The sequence below is a fragment of the Haliotis rubra genome, unplaced genomic scaffold (assembly GCF_003918875.1).
Source record: "Haliotis rubra isolate DU_JTF1 unplaced genomic scaffold, ASM391887v1 Scf32, whole genome shotgun sequence".
In the NCBI taxonomy this organism is placed as follows: Eukaryota; Metazoa; Mollusca; class Gastropoda; order Lepetellida; family Haliotidae; genus Haliotis; species Haliotis rubra.
Genome location: NW_025766991.1, coordinates 3,087,030 through 3,113,671, shown reverse-complemented (window position 1 = coordinate 3,113,671; position 26,642 = coordinate 3,087,030). Strand labels below are relative to the sequence as shown.

The 26,642-nt window shown below is 39.8% G+C and overlaps 1 protein-coding gene across 5 annotated transcripts in view; it reads right to left on the bottom strand.

Annotated features, from left to right (window-relative positions):
* Positions 1-571: 571 nt before the first annotated feature.
* The window catches only part of LOC124283712 (HEAT repeat-containing protein 5B-like), a 133,060-nt gene continuing 106,989 nt past the window's right edge, over positions 572-26,642 (bottom strand). For 4 of the 5 annotated variants that reach the window (XM_046719728.1, XM_046719730.1, XM_046719729.1 and 1 more), the window contains exons 8-30: positions 20,618-20,867; positions 19,745-19,897; positions 15,931-16,181; positions 15,031-15,142; positions 14,373-14,525; positions 13,858-13,957; positions 13,615-13,724; positions 11,204-11,367; positions 9,693-9,725; positions 7,877-7,951; positions 7,181-7,387; positions 6,693-6,761; positions 6,417-6,538; positions 5,923-6,082; positions 5,340-5,529; positions 4,730-4,899; positions 4,045-4,360; positions 3,491-3,617; positions 3,149-3,267; positions 2,837-2,940; positions 2,230-2,376; positions 1,337-1,514; positions 572-708 (exon numbers count right to left, since the gene is read on the bottom strand). In XM_046719728.1, the coding sequence (XP_046575684.1) occupies positions 1,338-1,514; positions 2,230-2,376; positions 2,837-2,940; positions 3,149-3,267; positions 3,491-3,617; positions 4,045-4,360; positions 4,730-4,899; positions 5,340-5,529; positions 5,923-6,082; positions 6,417-6,538; positions 6,693-6,761; positions 7,181-7,387; positions 7,877-7,951; positions 9,693-9,725; positions 11,204-11,367; positions 13,615-13,724; positions 13,858-13,957; positions 14,373-14,525; positions 15,031-15,142; positions 15,931-16,181; positions 19,745-19,897; positions 20,618-20,867 (3,309 nt within the window). In that variant the 3' untranslated portion in view covers positions 572-708; position 1,337. The remainder of the gene's footprint in view (positions 709-1,336; positions 1,515-2,229; positions 2,377-2,836; positions 2,941-3,148; positions 3,268-3,490; positions 3,618-4,044; positions 4,361-4,729; positions 4,900-5,339; positions 5,530-5,922; positions 6,083-6,416; positions 6,539-6,692; positions 6,762-7,180; positions 7,388-7,876; positions 7,952-9,692; positions 9,726-11,203; positions 11,368-13,614; positions 13,725-13,857; positions 13,958-14,372; positions 14,526-15,030; positions 15,143-15,930; positions 16,182-19,744; positions 19,898-20,617; positions 20,868-26,642) is intronic. The other variant, XM_046719732.1, reaches the window with a different exon arrangement.

Here is a 26,642-nt window from a genome sequence, read left to right as displayed (position 1 = left end):
AAAGGCTTCATACTTATTCCTATGTGAGAAGAACCCAGATATGCAGCATGACATGGCAATGTTTCAGCCACGAACCTATAACAAAAGACGTTTAATTCCCACATTTCCTATGAGGAATCCGACACCTACCACCATGACAAATAACCGCCTCCGTGGTGTAGTGGTTAGAGCGTCCACCCGGAGAGCGGAAGGTCGCGGGTTTGATCCCCGACCGCTTCATACCAAAAGACGTTAAAATATGGTACTTGTTGGTCCCTGCCTGGCGCTCGGCATTAATGGGTACAACAAGGACTGGTCGGCTCGGAGTCAGTATACTGTGTCTGAGTGGGGTATTCATGCTTCACTGCGGCATGGTATATCAGTGGGCTAGCACTAAAAACCAGCTTAAGTCTGGGCTAGTACAAGCAGCCGCACATACATATACACACGCATGCACGTCGTCATATGAGCGAAATATTCTCAAGCACGACATTAAACCCAATTTCACCTCACCTCACCATGACAAATTGTACAGATGTCCTCACCTGAAGGAAGAGAAAGGAGAGCGTGGTCCCTGAGGGCATTGTTCCAGTGCTCACTAAGGGTAGACAACTCTGGCTGGACCAGACTCAGGAGGGACTCCCCGCTGTGGTCGTTATATTCCTCCTTCATCTTCTCCTTGTTCTGCTCTTGCTTCTCTCGCTCACGGTCAATCGCCACAATGTACACCTGGGAATAAATATACGTTTTACATCCTGTTTGCAACTTTCATGGTATGTTTTAGCGTTGCTGATGGAGAATGGAGCCTGAATGTGATTACATTCTTCCACAACCCTGCTGAGAGTTGGTTTCCCTGAGGAAAGGCTGAGACCTGTTTTATAGAGTACAGTTTCAACATCATACAAGACAGACTGTAAACTCTAGAAGCTGAATCAGTCACAGAAGGCAATGTTGGTTTACACTGAAACAAGTTCTGTGTCACTCAGCAGTAGAGGCTAGCACAAAGAAAACCAGTGATTGACAGCATGAACAATGATACATAATGTAACACATTGTAAGCACCAGATTTTTCAGCACACTTTTTATGTTTGTTTTTGCTTTTTCTTCTTCTTTTAATTGTTCAACACCATACACCAGCTATTTTCAAGCTATATATGAGGATGATCTGTAAATAATTGAGCCTTGACTAAATATTTTTGTTTGAAAGTGTGGACAATGATCCAAGGCATCGGGGTATAATGACTCCTATCAACCAGAACTCAACAACCTAATCCATTTGACTAACAAAGGTAGGTGGGGAATAGATTGAAATACTGAGGATGGATGAAGGTCAGCAATAAATGTGATTGACACTAACCTCAGCCCAAGCTCTGATGACTGCCAGTTTCTCCATGGTGGAAGCACTTTCGTTGTACAAGAGAGACTTGAGACTTGCCCGTCTTCAGCTTACTGAGAGAGGACACAAGTAGTTGGTGGACTCTCCGCAGGTCATTGAGGTCCCGCGCTACCCCACTTCCGATCCACGTACTGCACACCTGGGGGACAAGAACGTCACATCACTGACAGAAACCACCTTGTTATTCCCACTTAATCATTAAACACTCATAGTTCCATCTGGATATCAGATATTACAAAGAAAGCTGTTAAAATTAGCGCAATAATTATTAGTCTTGTGTACATATCATTACATGTACAGGGGGCGGTGGGGTAGCCTAGTGGTTAAAGCGTTCGCTCGTCACGCCGAAGACCCGGGTTCGATTCCCCACATGGGTACAATGTGTGAAGCCCATTTCTCGTGTCCCCTGCCGTGATGTTGCTGGAATATTGTTAAAAGCGGCGTAAAACTGAACTCACTCACTCACATGTACAGGAGCAACATATCTCGAACCCTTCTTATAGGTAGATTATAATAGTTTAATCAAAGCAAAGTGTAGGGACTAATACTTAACAACTCTTTGGGAATACGTCTCATCCTCTAACTCTTGTCACTGGTACAATTCCTTTTAAAACACAAGGGCAACAAAACCCATATTGGTTAACATTTGTCCTTAACTGATACATAGTAATGTCCCTTACATTATGTGAACATGATCCTAACAAAGCAAATATAGGTTGTAAGAGTGTAGGATTTACCTACAAGTCATATTCAAGCTGTGTCTTAATTAGTTGCTGAGTAGATGGGTCATATCCTTTAACAATAGGAGTTTTCTCAATACATGTAGTTTAGATGAGAGACATCTAAGTATTTACCTCACACGCTGCAGCAGTCACATCTGAGGGCGTGTCTGGGGAGAAGGCGGGGCGGAGGGCTGCCCCCACCTGCGCCTGATACTGCTCCAGAATCACATGACCTGGGAACTCAGGCTCTGGGATGCTTGCAAACTTTGTCACAAGTTCCTGGAAAAAATGCATTTTCCAGAGTTGTAGAGTAACTGACATTGAACCTGAAGGTCTAAGCAATGAAGTACAGTATGAAAATCAGGCAGTTGTTGTTGTTGCCTACACACTAAAAGCTAAAGATTGTGATGGTCCCTAATTTCAAAATTTCATAGATCGAACCTCAAGGCTCAGGGACCATCTTCATGTTCACAGCCATACCATGACACAAGAATATACCTGTGTGATCTCACCTTGATCTTTAGTGCAAAATTATCACAAACATCAACAATCACACTAGTGTCTAGAAGCATGTGGCCCAGGCTAGTATGTATACGAAATTGCATTCTCAGCTCAATAATGAGTATGGCAACTTTGTTACCAAACAACCAGGATTCGGATTTCATAATCAAACTAGCAATCACATTGGAAACATACAAGCATTACTTTATTTTGTAGCATCCATAAAGACAATGATTACCTCAAGAGCAGCTAGACCAGTCAACCGCAGCTGGTTGCTGTCGGATGTTGCTGCGATGAAAGCCATCCTGATCAGGTCGGACAGATGAAGACAGAGGTAACATCCTGATGAACAAAGGGAGATAATAAATAATAAGAAATAGTGAGAAAACTTCACATGTATATTTCTACCATGTTCAAATAATCAATGACAAACAATAAATAACAAAGCCTGAATATTTTCAGGAATGTTTACCTATTGCATATTCTTAATGAAACTTTCATCAGGTGTTGTATTACTACATAAACATTACAGATATACTGTGTGACTTACGTTTGCCTGTTGACTCGGACAGTGCCTTCGCCTTGACCAGGTCAAACTGATGTTCCCCACTCTCACAGGACGTCATGATCTTCCTCAAACACTCAACAGCAAACACTCGTGTTGGCCATCTGCAAAACAGAAGTGGAAAGTTTAGAAATACTGATCTGAACTTCAACCTCTCTATCTCCAAACCCTAATATTGAGAGCAAAAGATTTTAGGCATTCAAAAACTCAATCTTCAAGTTTCCAGAAGAGACACCCTTAATTTCAAACAGTGATGATTAGCCATTCAACCCAGACGCCTGAGGATCAATGGTAACCGTGATGACACACGGGACTGTCTCTACTGACCTGGGTGCTACTGTAGGATGTGCATTCTCTACTTCTGCCGCCTTGAACCTGACATCGATGTCCTGACTCTCTTCATCGTCATCGTCATCTCCTCCATCATCCTCACCTGGGCTGGCGCTACTTGTGTCTGGAAGTGGTCAAACACGGAACATTTAAACATCATAAGACATCATATGACTTTCTCTGACATCAAACAGGAATAAAACAGTGAGTTTAGGTTCACTTCGCTTTTAGCAATATTCCAGCAATATCACAATGAGGGACACCAGAAATGGGATTCACACATCGTACCCATGTGGGGAATCGAACCCGGGTCTTCAGCGTGACGAGCGAAGGCTTTAACCACTAGGCTACCCAACTGCCCCCAGGAATAATGCAATTGAGGCCAAGCATTGAAATATTTTATTGACATGAAGATAACTTCAGATATTTAACATTCATCTTAAATGTGTGATCTGTTTTGATTACGAGGAACAATGAGCTACTTACAAACAATTTTTGAATGATCATATCCCAACAAAGTATTTCCCCACACAGACATAAGCGCAACATACCAGTAGAAGCTGAAAGCACATCCTTCAGTAGAATCAGCCAGCGTGTAAGATTAGGAATGGCAAGATTCTGCAGCAAGCTGTCGATTGTGTCCTGCACATCCGATATCAGCTTCCCATCTATCTCTGTATCCAGCATTCCAAACAGTGCCCCCTCGAGGCCGGTCTCTGTGATGTTGGCACATGACTTCCCATCCTTCCCTTCACCAGACAGGGACAAGGCCTGTTCACTGATCTCCCTGGCTTCCCGCGTCACCAGCTGACGTAAGCACGCTACAGCTGCCCGCCTCAACAACAGGTGGGAGCTCGTCAAAATCTCCTGTTGAAAGTAGTGTAGGAATTTAGCCATCTGAGGCCACATCTTGTAACATCAAACTAAAATCAGGTTTCACACCAGTTTACATCAGTTCTAACTGATAGAATGCCATCCAATTTTCCTTAAGATATTTTTCAATTTTGCTAATGACAGAAGAATGTTGTATCAGAAGTTAATTAAATCAGAATATGCTTCATTTGACCCTAACAAAGTTGTTCTAAAAAATACAAGGTTGTGGCATTCAAACGTATCATTGAGTCAATAGTGTATTTTTTATTTGTATTTCTTGATATTCATCTGATAATGCCAAACAACAAAAAACAGTTAAAACAGGAATTTGCAACACATGTTTAACTAATGATCTGAACTTACACAGAGGTGGGGTATGAGGCTGGTGAGGTTGACGTGGCGAGGGGCAAACATGTGCAGTTGCTGCAGACACGTGATGGCCTCGGCCTGCACCAGGGAGTCGGGGTGGTCCTGCATCACCGCACAGCACACCAAGCTGTATAACCGCGCTGTCGCAATAGACCCGCTGTTTCCTGTACAAAGGACAGACATATTATCAATCTCTTTGTAGTTTTCATTATCCATTGTCCAGAAACATATTTAGTTGTCAGTGAATGATCAGTTGCTTAAAGCCAAATTCATAAGCACCTTTACACTGTTGCTTAAGCAATGAAGATTTAGACTTTAATGGAAAATGTTTGTGTGTCAGATAATATAGCACTTAACTCCGAATGGGCATGCTCGAAGTGTACACAACATAATAGACATTATTTCCCTGGATAACCCAAACTGCAATAGAAGGTTAATAGCCATATGACTTATCCCACCGGGTACCCATTTTTGGCTTGGTGAACACTGTCACCCATCCAAGGGTGTTGCTTAACTTCAATTAATTTGTGACCTGGGCTCCATATGCAAGACCACACACCATCACCACACTGACACCACACTGACTTCTGCACAGCCCACTCACCCTGCAACTCTGGTCCTATGGATGTGATGAGAGCTGACAGACATTTTCCCAGACACTGATGAACATCGATGGATGACGGTGGGACTGACAACAGCAGCTGCAGCACCAGGGACAACGTCGGCTCCACGTAGCTCCGGAACATCGGCCCACCGGAGTCAGCTATCAGTGCCAGGGCATGGAGCGTCCACACCTGGAAGAGAGCCAGTGTGTGTGAGTGAGTGAGTAGATTTGGTTAAGTTTGGACAGAATATCTTTACAATATGTTAGCTTAATTTCAGTGAAAAGTCCAAAATGAGTTTGGAGAAATTCATGGACAGACACAGGTACATTGCTGACAAACCAAATCTCTGAATCAATCTGAATGTGAAAATCTGAATCCATGCTGATTTGATCCTGGCACTACTAAGGGGGACAACTCTGTCGAGTAAATTGCGGCACCTTCGACTAGTCATCTCTTTCAAAATACAGTCACAAACCTGTAAGCAGGAGACACTAGAGCAGTCATAATTAGACTTGAAATACAAATTGAATAGAGCAAAACACTCACTCATACAACCAGGAATGTGATAAAGACTCTGCTTACCTGTACAACAGGTGAGTTGAAGTCCTGTGCTAGAGCCAGGAGGATGCTGACGCTGGTGTTGAGGTGCTGGCCGGACCCCATTCCCCCTACATAACGGTGGAGGCAGCCCAGAGCCAGGGAGTGACCTGTCCGACTCACAACATCTCTTGCAGATTTCAATCTGGAACAAAAGGCAAGATAATACAACATATCAAACCAAAAACTTCACTACAAGTGCATGTACTAATGCATGTTTCATCTGATATTGTCAGTATCTTTCAATGTTTTGAAACTGAGATTCCCAAGAAAGTAGCTTGTATGTTATTGATGATACACATCTCAACTGAAAGTTGAATGTGCAGAAACATTTCATGGAAAAATCTTCTGCCTCTTAAAGAAGATCTCTTAAGAATGATAGAAACAGTTTGGATTTTACTTTAAAGTTACCCAAACATTTGTAAAAAATCCTCAAGTTTCATCCTCAACTTATAATATACTAATGTGCTAATACTTACTTATCAAAGCTGTACTGTGCCATCTCGGCTATGAACCTGCTGTCCCCAACGACCTGGGCCATTCGACCCAGGGCTTCGCCAGCTGCACACCTCAAGATGGGGTTGGCACTGCTCAGTGCACCCTGGACAAAACAAATCCATCAATTACAATATGTTCAACAAATGCAAGAAACTTCAATGGATGACTCAAAATGTCAGTCTAAAAACTGTGTCACAGACTAAGTTCCTAGGATGTGTTTAACCATGTGATTTGTTCCATCACAGAACCAGACTTACCATGATAAGGGAAAAGGCTGCTTTCTTTACATCATCTGTTCCAATGCTTGTCTTTGTTTCAGACAGACTCTGTACAAACATAACTTCATTATTCAACCTTGTCAAAATTTAACAGAAAACACAAAATGGTATGTCAGCTATAAGACATGCTTAATTTGACAGCACTAAATAATAATAATAATCTGCATATTTACAATGCACACAATCCATCACCTAAAGCATGCTTAAGTTATTAGATAGTACACTCTATTTATTATTCTCATCTCCCTAGGGAGTACTCAAGTGCAAGCTGCATGTGAGCCATATTCACAATCCCATTGCCATCTCATCCTTCCTATTCACTGCTTGTTGAACAGAGGCACATTTCGGTAAAAGTCAGTGGAAACAAAATATGTGCTGCATGTGCAGATGGTTCTCTCACATGATGCCGAGACTTTAGTTTTCAACAGTTTCCAAACAGAAGACCTCCATGTTGGTACTGTCCTTACCTTCAGTGCACACAGCACTGCAGTGAAGATGTTCATCTGTACGGCCTGTTGTCGTGATGATTTAGCTTGTTTGATACATTCATTGAAGTGGTTGAGCATCTGATAACGATGTTTGTGTGCTACTCGGGGGAAGATGAACCCATACAACCGTACAGAACTGTCGATGACAGCGACACCTAGTGGCAATGGTCCTGGTACGGGATCACTCTGTAAGAAGAGACATCATAATGCCATCTAGATCCCACATTACAGAACACCACAGATGATAAAAGGATAACATGAATGGGATATGGAAACAGAACCCATTTAGGGATTCAAACCCAGCTTCCACTTCAGAATCAGCAGTATTCCTGTAGACTACCCAACAAAAAGTTCATGTTTTTTACACACCAACTCTTTTATTGGTTTGTGGGATAAGTGAGTTAGTTTAGTTGAACTTTACTTTGAATATTTGTGATATAATATAATATATATACAGCTATATCACAATGTCCTATAATCAATGAGTACGGTGGTGTCAGAATTAGCATTCAGGATACAATGACACACAATCACCCGGACCACACACTGAAATCACCTCTCCTGACCCTCATTTTAATAAGCTCTGATGACAACTGAAGAGCAAATAATCAAGGTCAGGGTATTACTATATGATTTTCTAATAGAATGTAATTGGGTGCCAGCATTTTAACTTACCGGAGGACATCTTGCATAAAGATACTGTGCATCATGTTCCAGAGCCCCCGAACCAGACGCACTGTTTGGCTGCAGCTGAAAGCAGACGGCATGGAGTTCAAAATGTATGAAATAAAACTACACTGGTTAACCCTGCTAGAGGAACAAGCTATCCATGCTGCAGATGTACTTGTCTGTGTCGACTGTACAGAAAACATCCACATGATAAACCCTACATTGAACATGGGAATTAAACTGACTGCATCTTACTGACAACAATGACTGAAGCACTGAACAAAAGTCGTGTGTGACTAACTGAATCAATGTTTACATAGCTCACAATAACAGAAACAGCATGTGAATATGTTCTTTTACACTTCATGATAAACATCGCACGATGGGTCTTGTTAGTATATAGTGATATTTGTTAGAGTATCTGCATGCCAAGAAGATCCTGGTTGTCTCCCTTTGTATTTTGTTTATGTCATGTTAGGGTGAAAATACTGTGTTGTCACATGCCGTGCTCATTCCAAGGCAGATGTCATGAAAAGCCACTCAGATCTTTTAATCGTTGGTTCACAGAGTCAAGGTGTTTCAACCACTTTTTGTTGCTTCAGGTTACGTCTCCATCCGAAAAGGATTGTTTCACATACTCTCATTATTCCTATAAATGGTGATTTGTCACAAACAGAAGCAAACCTAGAATTCTACATACACAACCATGCAGCAAAGTAGTAATAAGGCAGGGAATCTTCTCAGGTACATTCTCAAAACCTGAAGTGCATCACTGGTATAAGTCAGCTCCAATACAGTGATGGCCACTGTTTCGTAAATTGGAACAATTTGCTGGGTGTGTAACAGAGTTCACTGTTCCAGATGCTACAAATCAAGGTCAGACTTAACTACTGGTAGTGCAGTCTCATTTCCAACTTATCATCAGTTTCTACTTGATGGGGAAATGTGTGATGACAGACTGAAATATCATTCAGTTAGAATGGTTAGTCAAAAGAGTTCATCTCATCAGGTTGTTCTTCATTCAAAACAATTCTCTCAAAGTTCAATTACATAAAAATGCTAAAACTGAGCAAATCTTGTGGATTTTAGTCCACTTCATGCTTTTAGAATCAATAACCAACATAATTGTCACTGAGCACGGAACATGAGAGAGAATTGTTTTTGGAAGATATTCACTACTTGTTCACGATGCATCAGATTGAAGCAGGCGTACACCTAAAAAAACTCAATGACACTGGCCTCATTCAAGACATGCACTTCAGCAGATGGCCCTCCACTGGTCATGACAGCATCCAAAACAAAACTTCAACATGGTGATCAAGCTTGAGATCTTCACGATAACACCAATAATTACAGTAATTACACAGCTTGGAATAATAAAAACGAAATGTTTTAATGAATATTTTTGCTGAGTATATGCATTCAAAAGGAAAAAATACCCACAACAATTCTAACTGTTACAAAAACACCTGGAGGAATGTCTTTAAAAACTGTTTGACATGAATAACAAACGATTTGAACAGTAAAGATATAAATCCTTGACATTACTTTATGTGTCAATGGGTGTTCAAGTTTTTATGAGGATTTCAGCAATATTCCAGCAGTAAAAAGGTGTGGTACACCAGAAATAGGCTTCAAACACTTTGGGAATCGAACTCTGGTCTTAGTCAATGAAAGCCGACAGTTTACAACTAGGCTAGCCAACCATCCCTTGAAGGACGACTGACTTGATCACCACGTTGAGCTGAAAGGAAGACATATTAGCAGTACGGGCACACATCAGTAAATGCAGTCTGTGTTGTTGCTGTTTAGGAATACTCACGAACTCCTTATCCACCCTACGATTAGGTTCAATCTACAAGAGAAGGTACAGGTCGACTTCACAACAATTTGACGCAGGAATAGTTGGACGAAAGAAAAAGAGTCCGGGAAATGAGACTGCACGCTAAAGGAGAATAACAAATTGATACTTGAGTTCTAATGGTAGGATGGGTTTAGTGAACAAAGAACTGCGAACAAGAAAGGGCAAGACAAATACTTGTATACTCCAAAGCATAAATGATACAGTTAAACAAAGTCAATAGAGCTGTGGTGAATAACGATGGAAGCCAAAGGTCACTGAACTGAGAGACAGACAGAACGATTACTTCATGACCAACACAAACACGGAGATGAAATCAAAGGTCAACAAACCAAGACAAACACAACTCATTTGCAAAAGACTGTGAAGAGAGAGAAATGTGAACATCTATTCAGTCCATGTGAGTGTGAATTACATTTTACATTGCATCTGCATTATCCTGCCTATAGAGCATCTGGCTATTAAAAAACATCCTGTATATAAACAATTACAATCAAATCTCAATTAGGTGGCCTGGCTTCTATTTTGCTTTCAACTATGGATATTATCTGCATGGAATCCCATTAGAAATCAAATATTCTGTAGTGTTGTTTTCTTTTTTAAATTTTGTTTGAAAGATTAATTATTGTAATATGGACTTGATGACAGTCAGTGCTTCCAGGGTCTCATCCACTGAAGATTTGATTATCATATATTACATGTGCCTAATTATAGGAGTTCCAATATACTTTGGGCAACACTGCCTTTACTGACTATCATATTCTGCTCCTAATCATTGCTTATGCTATGATGATTTTTAATGGTTTGTGTTTTTTATTGAATTACACTCAGTATATGAGCACTATCTCAGATTTCAAGAACATACTCATAGAAAAAGAGAAGGCTGAAAAATCAAAGATAATTTCATAGTGTTCATGCACAAATATACGTGAATTTTACACAAACACATGTGACATCATTGTACATGTTATATCCTGTTGATGTATTCCATTCTATCCTGTGGTAGCATCATTGTCGTTCTTGTGTACACATGGTACTAGTTAAATTTTTGTGATGTCATTCTGGTATTCATGGTGTCTTTCCAGAAATACCTCCATGGTTAACTGTGTATATTCCTAGCTGTTAAGTGTCAATATTTCTGAAGAGATCTGTGATGATGTTCATGTTGATCACAAATATCTTCCACATGCATACAGTCCCCTTTGTATATTTCTAGTATGTAAGTGTGATATAATAACAAAACTATTGTATTTTCCAACAGTGTACAAATACTATATCCCCCAGATGTTCTTGTATACACCGAGGCCCCAGGAGTGTATAACAGTGGTGTACCTAAGATATACCAGTACACACATGTTCCAATAATGCACAACAGTGCATATCCCACTGCACTGAAGTAAAGTTGTTTTATTGTGATAAGCAGGTTGTAAATGTTCCATGTTCAAGAAATATGGTGTTGATTGTAGCCGTACCTGGTCCTCAATGGCCTTGTGGTCCGTCTCTTGCAGCCATGACCCTAGTATGACACTGTCATCAACGTGGCACATGGATCGCAGCAGTGAAGTCGTTGTTGTTGCTGGATTGTCGGTCAAGGTAAACTCTGCCACCAGCTCCCGCAACAACATTGGGAACATTCCTACAACAAAACCACACTATTAACATATATACTCCAGGTAACAATATCGGGAACATTCCTACAACAAACCACACTGTTAACATATATACTCCAGGTAACAATATCGGGAACATTCCTACAACAAACCACACTGTTAACATATATACTCCAGGTAACAACATCGGGAACATTCCTACAACAAACCACACTGTTAACATATATACTCCAGGTAACAATATCGGGAACATTCCTACAACAAACCCACACTGTTTACATATATACTCCAGGTAACAACATACTGGGAACATTCCTACAACAAACCACACACTGTTTACACTATATATACTCCAGGTAACAATATCGAGAACATTCCTACAACAAACCACACTGTTTACATATATACTCCAGGTAACAACATCGGGAACATTCCTACAACAAACCACACTGTTTACATATATACTCCAGGTAACAACATCGGGAACATTCCTACAACGAACCACACTGTTTACATATATACTCCAGGTAACAATATCCAGGAACATTCCTACAACGAACCACACTGTTACATATATATACTCCAGGTAACAACATCGGGACCATTCCTACAACAAACCACACTGTTTACATATATACTCCAGGTAACAACATCGGAACATTCCTACAACGAACCCACACTGTTTACATATATACTCCAGGTAACAATATCACTGGAACATTCCTACAACAAACCACAAATCCATTAACATATATACTCCAGGTAACAATATCGGAACATTCCTACAACAAACCCACACTGTTTACATATATACTCCAGGTAACAACATCAGGAACATTCCTACAACAAAACCACACTGTTTACATATATACTCCAGGTAACAATATCGGAACATTCCTACAACGAACCCACACTGTTTACATATATACTCCAGGTAACAATATCAGGAACATTCCTACAACGAACCCACACTGTTTACATATATACTCCAGGTAACAATATCGGGAACATTCCTACAACGAACCCACACTGTTTACATATATACTCCAGGTAACAACATCGGGAACATTCCTACAACGAACCCACACTGTTTACATATATACTCCAGGTAACAATATCGGGAACATTCCTACAACGAACCCACACTGTTTACATATATACTCCAGGTAACAATATCGGAACATTCCTACAACAAACCACACTGTTAACATATATACTCCAGGTAACAATATCGGGAACATTCCTACAACAAACCACACTGTTAACATATATACTCCGGGTAAACAACATCGGAACATTCCTACAACAAACCACACTGTTTACATATATACTCCAGGTAACAACATCGAGAACATTCCTACAACGAACCCACACTGTTTACATATATACTCCAGGTAACAATATCGGGAACATTCCTACAACGAAACCCACACTGTTTACATATATACTCCAGGTAACAATATCAGGAACATTCCTACAACGAACCCACACTGTTAACATATATACTCCAGGTAACAATATCGGGAACATTCCTACAACGAACCCACACTGTTAACATATATACTCCAGGTAACAATATCGGGAACATTCCTACAACAAACCCACACTGTTAACATATATACTCCAGGTAACAACATCGGGAACATTCCTAAAACCACACTGTTTACATATATACTCAGGGTAACAGAACATCAACTGGAACTATATTTGCACACAAATTGAGAGTGAGTTCCAACTACCCACCCCATTGTAATACAAACCAGTCTCGGTTTGTTAATATTTCAGTATAAAATTTTGAGATTTACATTCTAGATGACAGTAAATGAGTGGCTGATTGTTGTTTAAAGCACATATCTGCAGATATTCCAGCCATGTCACAATGGTCTTTAAACCCATGGACACAAGTGAACAATCACTGTAAAGGATGACACACACTATTATTATGATGAGCACTGGATTCTGGATTACCATTCTGCCACAGAATCCAAGTGACGTCATCAGAAAATATGCAAGTATTCCACACTATAATTTATATATTACATTTGATTATTCAAATATTTCTTTCTTTGTCGTTGTTAACACTGCACCAATATTCCAGCTATAACACAGCAGCCCATGAATGTATATAATCTGCCTTTGGTACAATGACAATCACCACCTGATCCTTCCATGACCTGTGATGACGGGAAAGGTTGCTAGGTGACATATCTGAACCTGGAATCTGACAGGGTCATCCGCTGTTTACTAGTAGTCGTATGAGACACTGAACCTACCATCAAAAGACTCTGGCGGCAGCAGTGACAACACGTCGTACACCCTCAGTCTCACCATGGCAGCGCTGGCCTTTAAGTGGGGGCCATACAGCTTGATGATGCTAGGCAGGCTGAAAGTTGAACACAACACTGAAACCATTTCAAACCACAGTTTACAGACTGCAAATTACAGAAAGGAAAGAATATCTTTAAGTTTTAACAACCAGCACACTGATAGAATATCATGACCTCAGGATGACTTACTGAGACAACATCAGCAATGCACACTCCATCGGTGCAAGCAGACGGCGAATGACATCTTCTGTGACCAACTCCCGACAATACAGAAGGAAACTGTGCATAGCTGAAACATGCACATGCCATAAGATAAATATATTGCATGTGAATCCACGGCAGTTTATTCGAGAATTATTTCATAAAAATAAGTCATGATCATTAATGCACTATTGTTTCCTGATTGGCTGATAATAAAATGGGCAAATGTTAATGAGTGTAATTCCTTTTTAATGGCTAAATAAGCACATATAAGCGATAATAACTACATAGTGTAAACAGTAGAGCTGACCATCTTCAGAATCAGAGATGTCGTTTGTGTGTGATGCTATGGTAACCTATGACATCACAATGGTCTGCAAAGCAGGGTGAGGCAGCTTCATGGTAGATTTATCTCATAAGAGATGATAAAACTGACAATCAACACCAACCCTAACCTCCAGTATTATGTTTGGTGACATTATCATGTTATCGTCTGTCCTCACCTCCAAGAGCACCGGCTCTTCCCTCCAGCGTAACCTGCCACGTGAAGGCGTCACCCCGCACCTTCTCCGACTCCAGCTCTCGACTGGATCGTGGGAAGGCATTCCGCCACAACAGCAACATTCGGGGAAGATGGTTCTTGACGACTGACTGACCTGTAATATCAGAGTCATTATTCTGTGAGCAGAAGCAGCGTCAAATCCGAATCAATATTCAAATATTTCTAATATAGTCAATATACAATGTGACTAGATGGAGCTGGTTTGGATAAATCCTGCTTTGAAAAGGAGTTTCAGCTTTACCATAATGTGCCTGTTCGGCTGGAGAGGAAAGCATGAATCAAAGCAGACTCTAGACATTCAACACTAACATAAAAGCAATGAGAATAAGTATGGTGCTGACAAACTATAAATAATAATCAAAGATTCTAGAATTTGGAGATAGCTGATCCTGATACAACTAAGGCATGCAACTTTGGACAACCTGTGTCCCTCCTATGGCAGTAAAACTGTGGACTTATACGCCTCTACTTCTGATTCAGATACTGTCTAGTAACACAGGGTATTAGACAGATATTAGATATTGCAATTCTATTCAGAAATTATTCAGTCTCTATATGTCTGAGCATCAGTCCAGGAAGAAGGCAGAGTACAGCTGTACCTAGAGTCATGAGGGCGCCAAGCAGAAGCCAGCCTGACTGGGTTCTCTGCAGAGACAAACGGCTGTTCTGGGACGCTGTCCTCAACAACTCCTCTGCTATTGTGAAGATTTGCTGAAATTAGAACAATGAAGGATTTAAACATGGGTTTTTATTGTAACACTGTGACTATTTCTCAAGATTAAACATGAGTCTTGAGACAAAAAGAAAAGGGAAATACGAAAGAACCACACACTAGGACTGCAACGAATACACTATGTGGTGAATATGATACGTATCATGAATATTGGGTAACGAATACGAATAATTATTCATGAATACAATATTGTAGTTAAGTGATTGATGTACAATATGGAACGCCCATGTTGACAGTGTTAATTTGTCACATCAATAACCAGTGATCTCATGACACTCAAATTTGGTATGTAATAGTTATAGATGACAGTACCATGTGTGGCCTTGGCAAACTCACACTTGCACTACTGCAAGGCTAGTACATATTCAATTCTTGCATATCTCACTTTCCAAAAGTACACAAGGGTTCAAGTAAAACATGCTCCCTTAAAAAAACAATAAATATAACAAATGAATTCATGAAGGGCTATTCTCGATTCACCAAATATGCGAGTGAATCGTTACACACACACACACACACACACACACACACACACACACACACACCAATCCATTTAAATTAATGGGGGATAATTAAAGACTTAATATGTCGGGAATCATGATAAATGAAACATGGAAGGGTATCATGTCTCACTATCTTCTCACACAGACTTCTGTGATACAAATATTGTGCCACATAACATTGCCTGTTGCTCACGTTATCAACCATTGGTTTGTATGGATTTAAGGTTTGATTATTAACAGATCATAATGACAAAACTACTTACCTTTCCTTTTGCATGTGGAATGCCTAGAGGGCACTGGTAGACCCCTCCAAGAAGTGCTGCTAGAGCGCTGCTGTAGCCGGACACTGCCTCCGGGGACGACTTTAGCTTCTCCATCCTCTCCACACACCGGTCCAGCAGGGGCGTCAACTGTGACGGCAGCGCTACAGCTATGCTGCCCAGACACCAGGATGCTGACAGACGGGCTGCATGACTTGGATGAATCAGCACAGACACCACTGGCTCAATGATACCTGTGAATAACAAGCAGGGTTAGAATGGGAACTCCGCTTCGGAAACTTTGCTGTTTTATTCGAGTTATTTCAACACTTGCAAATACATTATGAAGTATTTCAATAACAGTTAATGATTGATATATTGACATACTGACTGACAGTTAATTATACATATTATTGAAAATTAGCAAAAGATTCACTGGTCTATATAGACCTGTTCAAAGAAGATAAAGCCAAGTCTGAAGCAATTTCAGTAAAAAATCACATATTCAAATTAAACTTTCCCAATTCATTTAAATAGAAAGATGTTTTAATCTTAAACATTACTGTACTGAAAGCAATGCTGAAATACTTCTAAACTCGGTTTGAATAAGAGTCATCAGAAGATGAAAAATCCCCCCAGCCCCAACAAATTTGAAAGAACAAATCATCTGACAGTTACTTGAACTTGAATTTTTCAGACTAAGTCCAAATCGTTTCCACAGAAATCATGAAAAATATAAATGCCAATAATCTGCAAATAGCAAAAGCCACCACTTCAAGGTCCGTTTGATATATCTGCCAAGTTTTGTTGAAAGATATTGAACGGTTTTCAAGTTGTGCTCCGGCAACAAAGCCCACCCCTCCATTTTGAGACTAAGTCCCAATCGTTTCCATGGAAACCAGGAAAAATAAAATGCCAAAAATCTGCAAATAGCAAAAGGCACCACTGCCTCACATATTGCCAAGTTCTGCTGATAGATATTGAGTGAATTTATATAATATGAGTTATGCTCTGGAAACAAAATCCACCCCTTTTTGAGGCTAAGTCAAAATTGTTTCTATGGAAATCCAGAAAAAGAAAAATGCCCAAAACCTGTAAATAGCAAAAGGCATCACTTTAGGTTCTGTTTTATATATATACCAATTTTTGTTGAAAAATATTGAATGGTTTCTTAGTTATGCTCCAGAAGTGAAATGATTACGGACGGACAAGCTATCAACTATATCCCCCCACATTACATGCCCAGGGGGAGGAGAGAAGAGAGAGAGAGAGAGAAGAAGAGATAAAAAGTCACTGTCGTAGATAAAAACTATTTTTAATCATTAACTTAAGCCTGAATTTAAAGCAGTTAATGTAACACATACCTGTTAATTTGATGACAAAACACTTTGACTGCAATGCATTTTACAAATAAATGATTTTGTATACTGGAAATGAGGGCATTTCGTTAACTCTGCTTTGAATGTACTGGTGAAGTTAAATGAGATCGGCTACATCAGAAACCAGACATCATTTATCTTTTTCTGAATATTCTCATTTTGATAATGTCCTGATACATGGGCAAAGAATAGAAAGTTGGCATGATGCTTATCAGTGCAGCATTACTCCTGGGCAAACTCCCAAGCAATGTCGGATACAGCTCCCATCACTTCATCAGTAGAGATAACTTTCCTTAACACATAACTCATGAATTTTTAGGACAGAGACAGATAATTCCTATAATTTTTCCATTTTTGTTAGCTATCTCTGTCAGTATAATTACCACCATCGGGTCTGGCTGATGAACAGTGTCTGTTCAGGAAGTGATTGACAGGGGAGATAAGTCATGTCACCTATTGACTGATGACTCCTTAACATCTGAGCCAGGACATTGAAGATATTGAGGAGATAGCAGTGATGGGTCTTTCTCCAGTAAGAAAAACAACACCCTTGTGATATAAACAAGATGTCCTCCTTCAACCTCAACTGCATCCTTTGGCATTTGATAAAAAGAAAGTCAAAATGGCAAAGAAAGTGAGTGAACAGAATACAAAATTCAAGAAAATGGTAATTTTTAGGCACTAACCTTAAATCTTTTTAAAATTCTTCTTGTGCCTTTGTTTTGAAGGGGGTGGGAAGGTGGGGGTAGCGACTGGTGGGGGATGGGATTGGATGGGGATGACTTGTGAGTTTGGTAATGACTTGTCCTGAATTATGAACATTTCCATATGCCATATGTTTCTAATCCAATGGCAATAGTGAGATTATTTTCTGCTATGGTTTACCCCATACAAATCTTTTAACTGTCATAGTTTGTTTTTGTTTGTTGTTCAACGCCACACTCAGCAATATTGCAGCTATATGGCAGTTAACTTTCACAGACTTCACATATTAGGGTTTCAGTGTGTGTGTTCCTCTATGGTCGAGGGATCATTGGGCTTAGAGTCTGTCTGCTTCATAGACAATGACTGTCCAATACTAGACTAGGTTTCAACAGGTACAACTTTAGTATCAACAATGTCTGAATGGGCTTAAATATGGTTTGTCTAGCTCCACTCCCTTGCCAAATATTCAGTTTTCTCAAAGAAGTCAAGGAATCAATCGCCCTGGACATGTGTGTATCACATACAACACAACAATGTGAAAACATCACAAAATATATTCCACTAAACTGACCCGTGTAAATCAGTGATATTACTCCTGCTATCACTCTGACTATTGACCCAGTACTCCTCAGACAAACACAGTGTTGTCTCAGTCTGATAAGGCAGTGCTTCTAATACCCTAAACGATGCTATGACAAACAGTAAATGCTCACCGACTAGCAATCACAATAAACTGAGTTAGATAGGATCCTAGATTAAATGAAGTGTGTCTGGAAGGTCCTGTTCTGTCCAGATGATGTCAAGAAAGTGTCTCGATAAACAGATCAATGGCTACCCTGCCCTGGTGTTACAGCCTTAAATCTACTAATCAGTGACTTCATCACCTAGTCTACTAATCAGATTCAAAAGGTCCTTAAAACATACATGACACTGAGTCACTTGTGGCTGTCAAATATAACCCTTCTCTGAATGTGGTCACAGTGGTTATGAAAGCATGTCTTACACATGGACAAAATTCGGATGGCTCAGCTCATATCCAGGTCTAAACTTAACTGAAATCATCGGTCTGAACGGACGAATGTACCTTTTTTGGTGTGCGTCTCCTGAAACCTTTCAACTGGAGCTGCTAATACAGCCTCCTAAGATTATAGTAGTTACTTCAGCTAACTGACTGAATTGTTTTCATAAAAAAACATGTTTCTAAAATGGAGCAAACTCAGCAGGACAGAAAGAGCTGACAATCTTATAAAAACACAAAAACAGGCCAGTTCAGCAAGACGACGAACTAAAAAGTTTCCAAAAAGGTCACAAAACCAACAGCAAAGACTAACCGATTAAGGCACCCCTTAAAGCAGCGAATAATTTTCAAGATCCTTTGCATCACAAATACCTTAAGCATATACCAGATCACTGAGATCAGAAAACATATCCAAGTTGTCTGCTCAGTCACCAAGACATCCATGGGAGAGAGACCTTTCTCAGCTGCTGCTCATGCTCTATGGAACACTATTCCTCTTAGCTTCAGATCTGCAGCAACCCTCGATCTGTTCAAGACACTCTTTCAAAACGCCTCTCTTTCAAGACGCTTACACTCTTTAATTCATCTCCATTGCTTTGCAGTTTCTATCAGCTGTTTTGTTATGTCAAAGCACCACTGAGCAGCACTGGTTGGACATTAGGTGCTATAAAAGTGCATAATTATTATCATTATTATTTATTATACTGTCCCTCACCTGTAGCAGGCTCAGCAACAAGTGGACTTGCTGAGCTGCCCAGCCTGAGCACCAGACTGCCGAGTTCATGTAGCGCACACACCAACACATGCTGACTGGCGGTGAGGTCTGCACCCTGGGATTTCCCTTCAGCAGCGTCGATGGTAGCTTCACCTGAGCATAGAATTATGAACAGTTGCCATAAATGTTTACTAAGTTTAGTACAACTGTGAACATTTTGAGAGCAAATCTTTGAAGGGCATTTAGAAGTGGAATGCATAAGAGAAGCAAGATTTATGGATGTCAACTTCTATATTGTGAATAGCATGTTTTGGAGTGTATGCTTGCTCCGTCAGGTGAATACTCCCTACTATTCATCCATAAATCTTGCTTTTGTTATTCTGAGAGCAACTTAAATGTGCTTGAACATGTTTCCCGTCACTCAATTGGTACATTAAATAATATTTGTACATTAAAGAGAAGACTTAAGTGAAATGAAAAATGGACTCTGTTGTTTTAGTTTTCAGTCAGCAAAATCCAAGCCATATTACAGTCACCTATAAGTCACCAAGTCACAGCCCAGTGACCCACCAGTCACCTGACAACATGGACACCAATGGCAGTGAACCACCATTCAGCAAGATCACAAACTGTTTTAACATTTCCTCATCAAAGTTCATCACAAACATGGTACTTAAGTCACCAAGTTTCCATGACCCAGAATCCTCACAGGAAGAGTCACCTATTTACAAAGGAAGTTCAAGAGTCAAAGAGAACATTATGATTCAATCATACTTTTTCCATACCAGAATCCTACTGGAAGAATCGTTCAAGCATTCAATCATACTTATGATCGTGCTTCCTATGACACATCATTACTAAATGCACTCTTACCAACTGAGTTCATTTGTTTGATGATGATCTGACATATCTCTTTGGCTGCTGCTATCTGTGCTTTTTCTCCAAGCATGCCCCCAATGGCCGAGCGGATTATAAAGAGGACACACTTTCTGGCGTACACAGCGTCTACGTGCGATGGAGTGGCCCTTGGATTAGCGACAACCTCCAGGATGTGGTTCAGGAAGACGGAGATGTTCCTCTCCAGCCACAGGCCGCCCATGCACTTGATGAACTCCACGTATGCCTGCAAATACATTGACAACTGGGTAACAGGCTTGTTTTTATTGTTAATTTTTTAATGTGGCATTCCAGCTATGTGGAGGTGGCTGTAAATAATAAAGTCTGAACCAGACAATCCAGTGATCAACATCATGAGCATCGATCTACACCACTGGGATGTGTTAACCAAGTCAGGTGCCTCACAACTCAATCACAAACACATAGTGATATAGGTGATAGATACCTAAGATATTAGCACGACATTATCTGTTATATGAGAGAGAATGAACAGTTTGTTGGGTTAATGAACTTTGTTTTATGCCTTAATGTGCATTAGTCGAGCCATATCACAATAGCCTATATATCTTGACAGGGCAAACTAGCGACTGAGAGCATGAAAAACATCCTCACTAACATGGTACCATGACACACAGCCGTCACGACACATCTTCCAACCACTGATTGTAGTGGCAGTTGTGACCTACTGCTTTAGAACACCCAAGAACATGTAAACCAACAATTGTTGAACTGGCAAAAATGCCATACAAAAGGTTTCCTATGACAGACCAAAGTAGAGTTTGTTTCAAAAACATGTGCAAAGAAAACAGAAGACACTCTTTCTCATTTATCTTGGGGACCGCATTCTAAAAAAATCAACACTGAAATCTCCTCCTTAAAGTTTCAAACATCTCTAGGGTTTTGCGTTTTTAAACACCATGTTCACACATCCTAGCATCAAAATGTCAAGTATATTTACAATGTTGAAGGGAATCTCACTAAACCTGTCCTCTCAAATGTGATTACATAACAGCGATATTTCACAACAATACAGACAGCTAAGTGACAACTCTCAAATAATATCTGGGGGGCAAGGCAACTGCCACCAAGTGTAAACTGATCGCTGTGGGAATACTCCAGTGCAAACAAACCCTTCCACTATGGTAGTTGACACCAGGCAGATTTCATTCAGGCCAAGCATTTCTACACCAGGTTGACTGGTTATCCTTGGTACAAGTACTTCCATATGTCCACAGGAACATTGCTCTATACTCAAGGGTCTGTCTCCTAGACCCAAGGATTGAGTGAGTGAGTTTTTTTACACCACTTTTAGCAATATTTCAGCAATATCACGGCGGGGGACACCAGAAATGGGTTTCACACATTTTACTCATGTGGGGAATCGAACCCGGGTCTTCGGCGTGACGAGCCAACGCTTTAACCATTAGGCTACCCCACCGCCCCCTAGACCCAAGGAAATAAATTAGACAGGTGTCCAACTCAAGTTTGCAATGATTGCCTCAGACCTCCCTAAAATTATGAAATATTCTGGGCTCCTTTTGGATTTTATCACATATATTTTATCTATATGTTCAAGTAAGATAAGATAAGCATGCTGAAATGCCGAATATTATGATTTATATATTGTGCTGCTGAAATAAACTGTTGGGAACACTAATGAATTTTACTTAATTCTTAAAATGAACCTTTAACATTCTTCATCTCGGGCGTCATTAGTGAACCTAGACCAATCTTATAATATTCCATGGGTTTTCCATCAAGGAACAGAATGACAAACACTTGAGAGTGTGTGAGAAAACTACAGTCAACTGGTACTTCCTGTACATGTTAGGTGCAGTTTAAATCTAATTATATATACTGAACAAAAACACATGGAAGGTTTATCAAATATAAATTTAATTCAGTAAAGATTACAGATCTCAAGATAAGTGCAACTAAGTTTCATTTTCCAAGAACATTAATGTTTGGTTAATCATCAGTGACATGAAATAAATTGATTTTTAAAACTTTTTTTCAGTTTTGTTAACAGTTCTTTATATTTATAGATAACTGATATTGATAACTGATATTGGTAACTGATATTGATAACTGATATTGATAACTGATATTGGTAACTGATAACTGATATTGATAACTGATATTGGTAACTGATATTGGTAACTGATATTGGTAACTGATATTGATAACTGATATTGGTAACTGATATTGATAACTGATATTGGTAACTGATATTGGTAACTGATATTGATAACTGATATTGGTAACTGATATTGATATTGGTAACTGATATTGATAACTGATATTGGTAACTGATATTGATAACTGATATTGGTAACTGATATTGGTAACTGATATTGATAACTGATATTGATAACTGATATTGATAACTGATATTGGTAAATGATATTGATAACTGATATTGGTAACTGATATTGGTAACTGATATTGGTAACTGAGATTCATCTCTAATAAACAATTTGTTATCTCTATGATCTATATTGAAGGGCAGCTGTAATGGTATATATTCTGTCATAGGTTTACATGCCAAGTTAATGTAGACAATCTAAATATACAATCTCATGATGAAAGGTTAACTTAAAACCTAATTTAGTAATTGATGCTAAAATAACTAGCTACCATTTAAACATTACTCAGACTGAGAGACTTACTTGTGGAGTTGACATCAGTGCAGGAGGAAGTGGATGGCAGAGGTTGTGCCCAAGTTCTACTTTAATAATATATGTTATTATTGATCACTGTAACTACTGTATTCATGGTTTTACTGTTTGGTAGATGGCAACTCTGTAGCAGGTAATTTTGCCAACTGTTGAAAATAAAAATGTCTTACACTGCTGAAAGGGACCAGGCTCATGGATACATGTTGATGTTATGTTTGTTTGTTGTGTAACGTCTCACTCACCAATATTCAGACAATCCAGTGATCAACAGCATGAGCAACGATCTAGGTGAGGTGAGGTGAGGTGAGGTGAGGTGAGGTGAGGTGAGGTGAGGTGAAATTGGGTTTAACGTCATGCTTGAGAATATTTCGCTCATATGACGACGTGCATGCGTGTGTATGTGTATGTGCAGCTGCTTGTACTAGCCCAGACTTCAGCTGGTTTTATAGTGCTAGCCCACTGAGATACTATGCTGCAGTGAAGCATGAATACCTCACTCAGACACATTATACTGACTCCAAGCCGACCAGTCCTTGTTGTACCCATTAATGCCAAGCGCCAGGCAGGGACCAACAAGTACCATATTTTAACGTCTTTTGGTATAGCATCGATCTACACAATTGTTATATGATGATATGTGTCAACCAAGTCAGCAAACCTGACCACCCGATCCCATAAGTTGCCTCTTACGACAAGCATGGGTTGCTGAAACCAATTCTCAGGGATACTGAACAGTTCTAACATACATAATGAATTGATGTATGATATGTTCTAGACATGGTTGCTGACTCTTAAAGAAAATGGTTATCTTAATGATGCAAAGACAATGTCTCTGGTTCACATCTTCTAAACTTAGACTGAAAATGACTGACAACCCTTGAGTATAGACTGACATTTAGACCCAGAAATAAACAACTTTTCTACTTCAGTTGCATCAAACATACTGGTACATTGTTATCCAATTTCTTAAAAACTATCTGACACTATCTATTCAATCTTATCTTAGTCATCATTTTGTCTTTTTGTGTTGCTTTAGTAAAACACATTTATTTTATCTTTCATATTATTTCATTGTCATTTTATGTGATAAATACAGACTAGATAAAGATTTATCTTATCTATTTGATTAATTACTTGCATATTGTACCATTAATTTTGGAAAAAATACGAGATATGTATCAAAATACATCAGACCATCCACACAGAAGCAACAACAGACACATTACTGTAACATTAAACAAATCCCACTGGCCCAATCATCCTCCCTTCCCTGTCCCCCCACCTTTCCTCGCCCTCAGGTCAAGCACCTGCCAAGATGACCTGCAAACCCCTCTTGTATCTATCCATCATCACTTTGATGATCTAGATATGTTATGCCAACCTACTCCTCCTTCTCATAATGCTCCAATTGACCCCTGGCCTTTCTACATGACCGAATCATATGGCAACCAGCTGCCACTGGTTCATCAAAGTCCTATTTCTATCATCACCAATCTCCCACAATCTCCATGAGCACTACACATCTCTCATTGTAAATAACAGCTCTCACCTGAGGTTTGTGTCTTATGGAACTCCAGGGAATACTGGCCACATTGGCATCAACATTAGTTCCTTATTCTGTACATATGTACGTCATTCATCGGGCCCATAGTGCAATGTCTTACATGATCGCTGTACAGCATCATTGTACATTATCACTAAGTGTCAGATATGTCAAAAGTTCACAGAAAAACATTCCTGAATTTATGTGCATACAAGAAATATCACAACAATATATTTCAGTTTTAATCTTACACAGCATCCTTGTATACATTCATGCCTTATTTTTCATTTGTAAATTATGTTCTGGATTAAGTATGCATTTCATAACTGATACGGGCGGTCAGGTAGCCTAGTGGTTAAAGCATTTGCTCCTCATGTCGAAGACCTGGGGTTCGATTCCCCTCACGGGTACAATGTATGAAGCCCATTTCTGGTGTCCCCTGCCATGATATTGATGGAATACTGCTAAAAGCAGTGTAAAACAGAACTCAATTCACTCACATAATTAACATGCAATAGAAAGGGTCAAATGTCTGAAGTCACACAAAAACCACAACAATAACACATGACATCAAGCCCTCAGTTATGGGCAACAGCTCACAAGTTTTACATTATTTATTTCTCCTTTGGTCATTATCATAACATACAGCCTCCTGACCCGTGAGGATATGAGGGCAAGTACAGCACGCCTGTCTCAGAAGCTGATTAATACAGGGATCCAGTTGTTACAGGGTGGGACCTGGCTGACTGGGTGCCAGTATAGTTCTGGTTGCCATATCCCTCATCCAGTCAACATTTGGTGCTTTCTTAGTAAGTCCATATCAAGTGGCTACCGATTATTCCATTAGAAAAGTAAGCAGATTCATGATCTGCACTTCTACAACAGTGATGTGAGATGAATAATCTTTCAAAAACTGTTCTTGAATCCTTATTCAAACTTCACTTTCAATGAAAGGTAGCATACATATTTGGAGTGATAAAAGAAGAGATGTTTAGGTTTTAACAACATTTTATAATTGATGCCTATTTGAGTGAGTGAGTGAGTGAGTGAGTATGGTTTTACACCACTTTTAGCAATATTCCAGCAATATCACGGCAGGGGACACAAGAAATGGGCTTCACACATTGTACCCATGTGGGGAATCGAACCCAGGTCTTCGGCGTGACAAGCCAATGCTTTCAACCACTGGGCTACCCGACCGCCCCGATGCCTATTTGAAGATGTGTGCAATGGAAAAAGGATGCAGCAACTCTAGCTCTGTTAGGTTTGGATGATCAAAGAGATCTGTTCAGCATAAACAACATAACTTTGTGTCTCGGCCAACATACCCTGAATGGATGGATCAATGTCATGCTATCAACCAATAGTTTCTCTTGCTAAGGACTTCAGCAGTAATAGGAAGCTATGATACAACTGAAATATTGGTGACAGGAGAGTAAAACAACATTCCACAACATGACCACAACTTTCATGAGCATTGTATAACTGACTGACTGAGTTTGGTTTTACGCCGCTTTTAGCAATATTCCAGCAACATCATGGCGGGGGACACCAGAAATGGGCTTCACTCACTGTACCCATGTGGGGATTCGAACCCGGGTCTTCGGCGTGACGAGCCAATGCTTTCACCACTGGACTACCCGACCGCCCCGATGCCTATTTGAAGATGTGTGCAATGGAAAAAGGATGCAGCAACTCTAGCTCTGTTAGGTTTGGATGATCAAAGAGATCTGTTCAGCATAAACAACATAACTTTGTGTCTCGGCCGACATACCCTGAA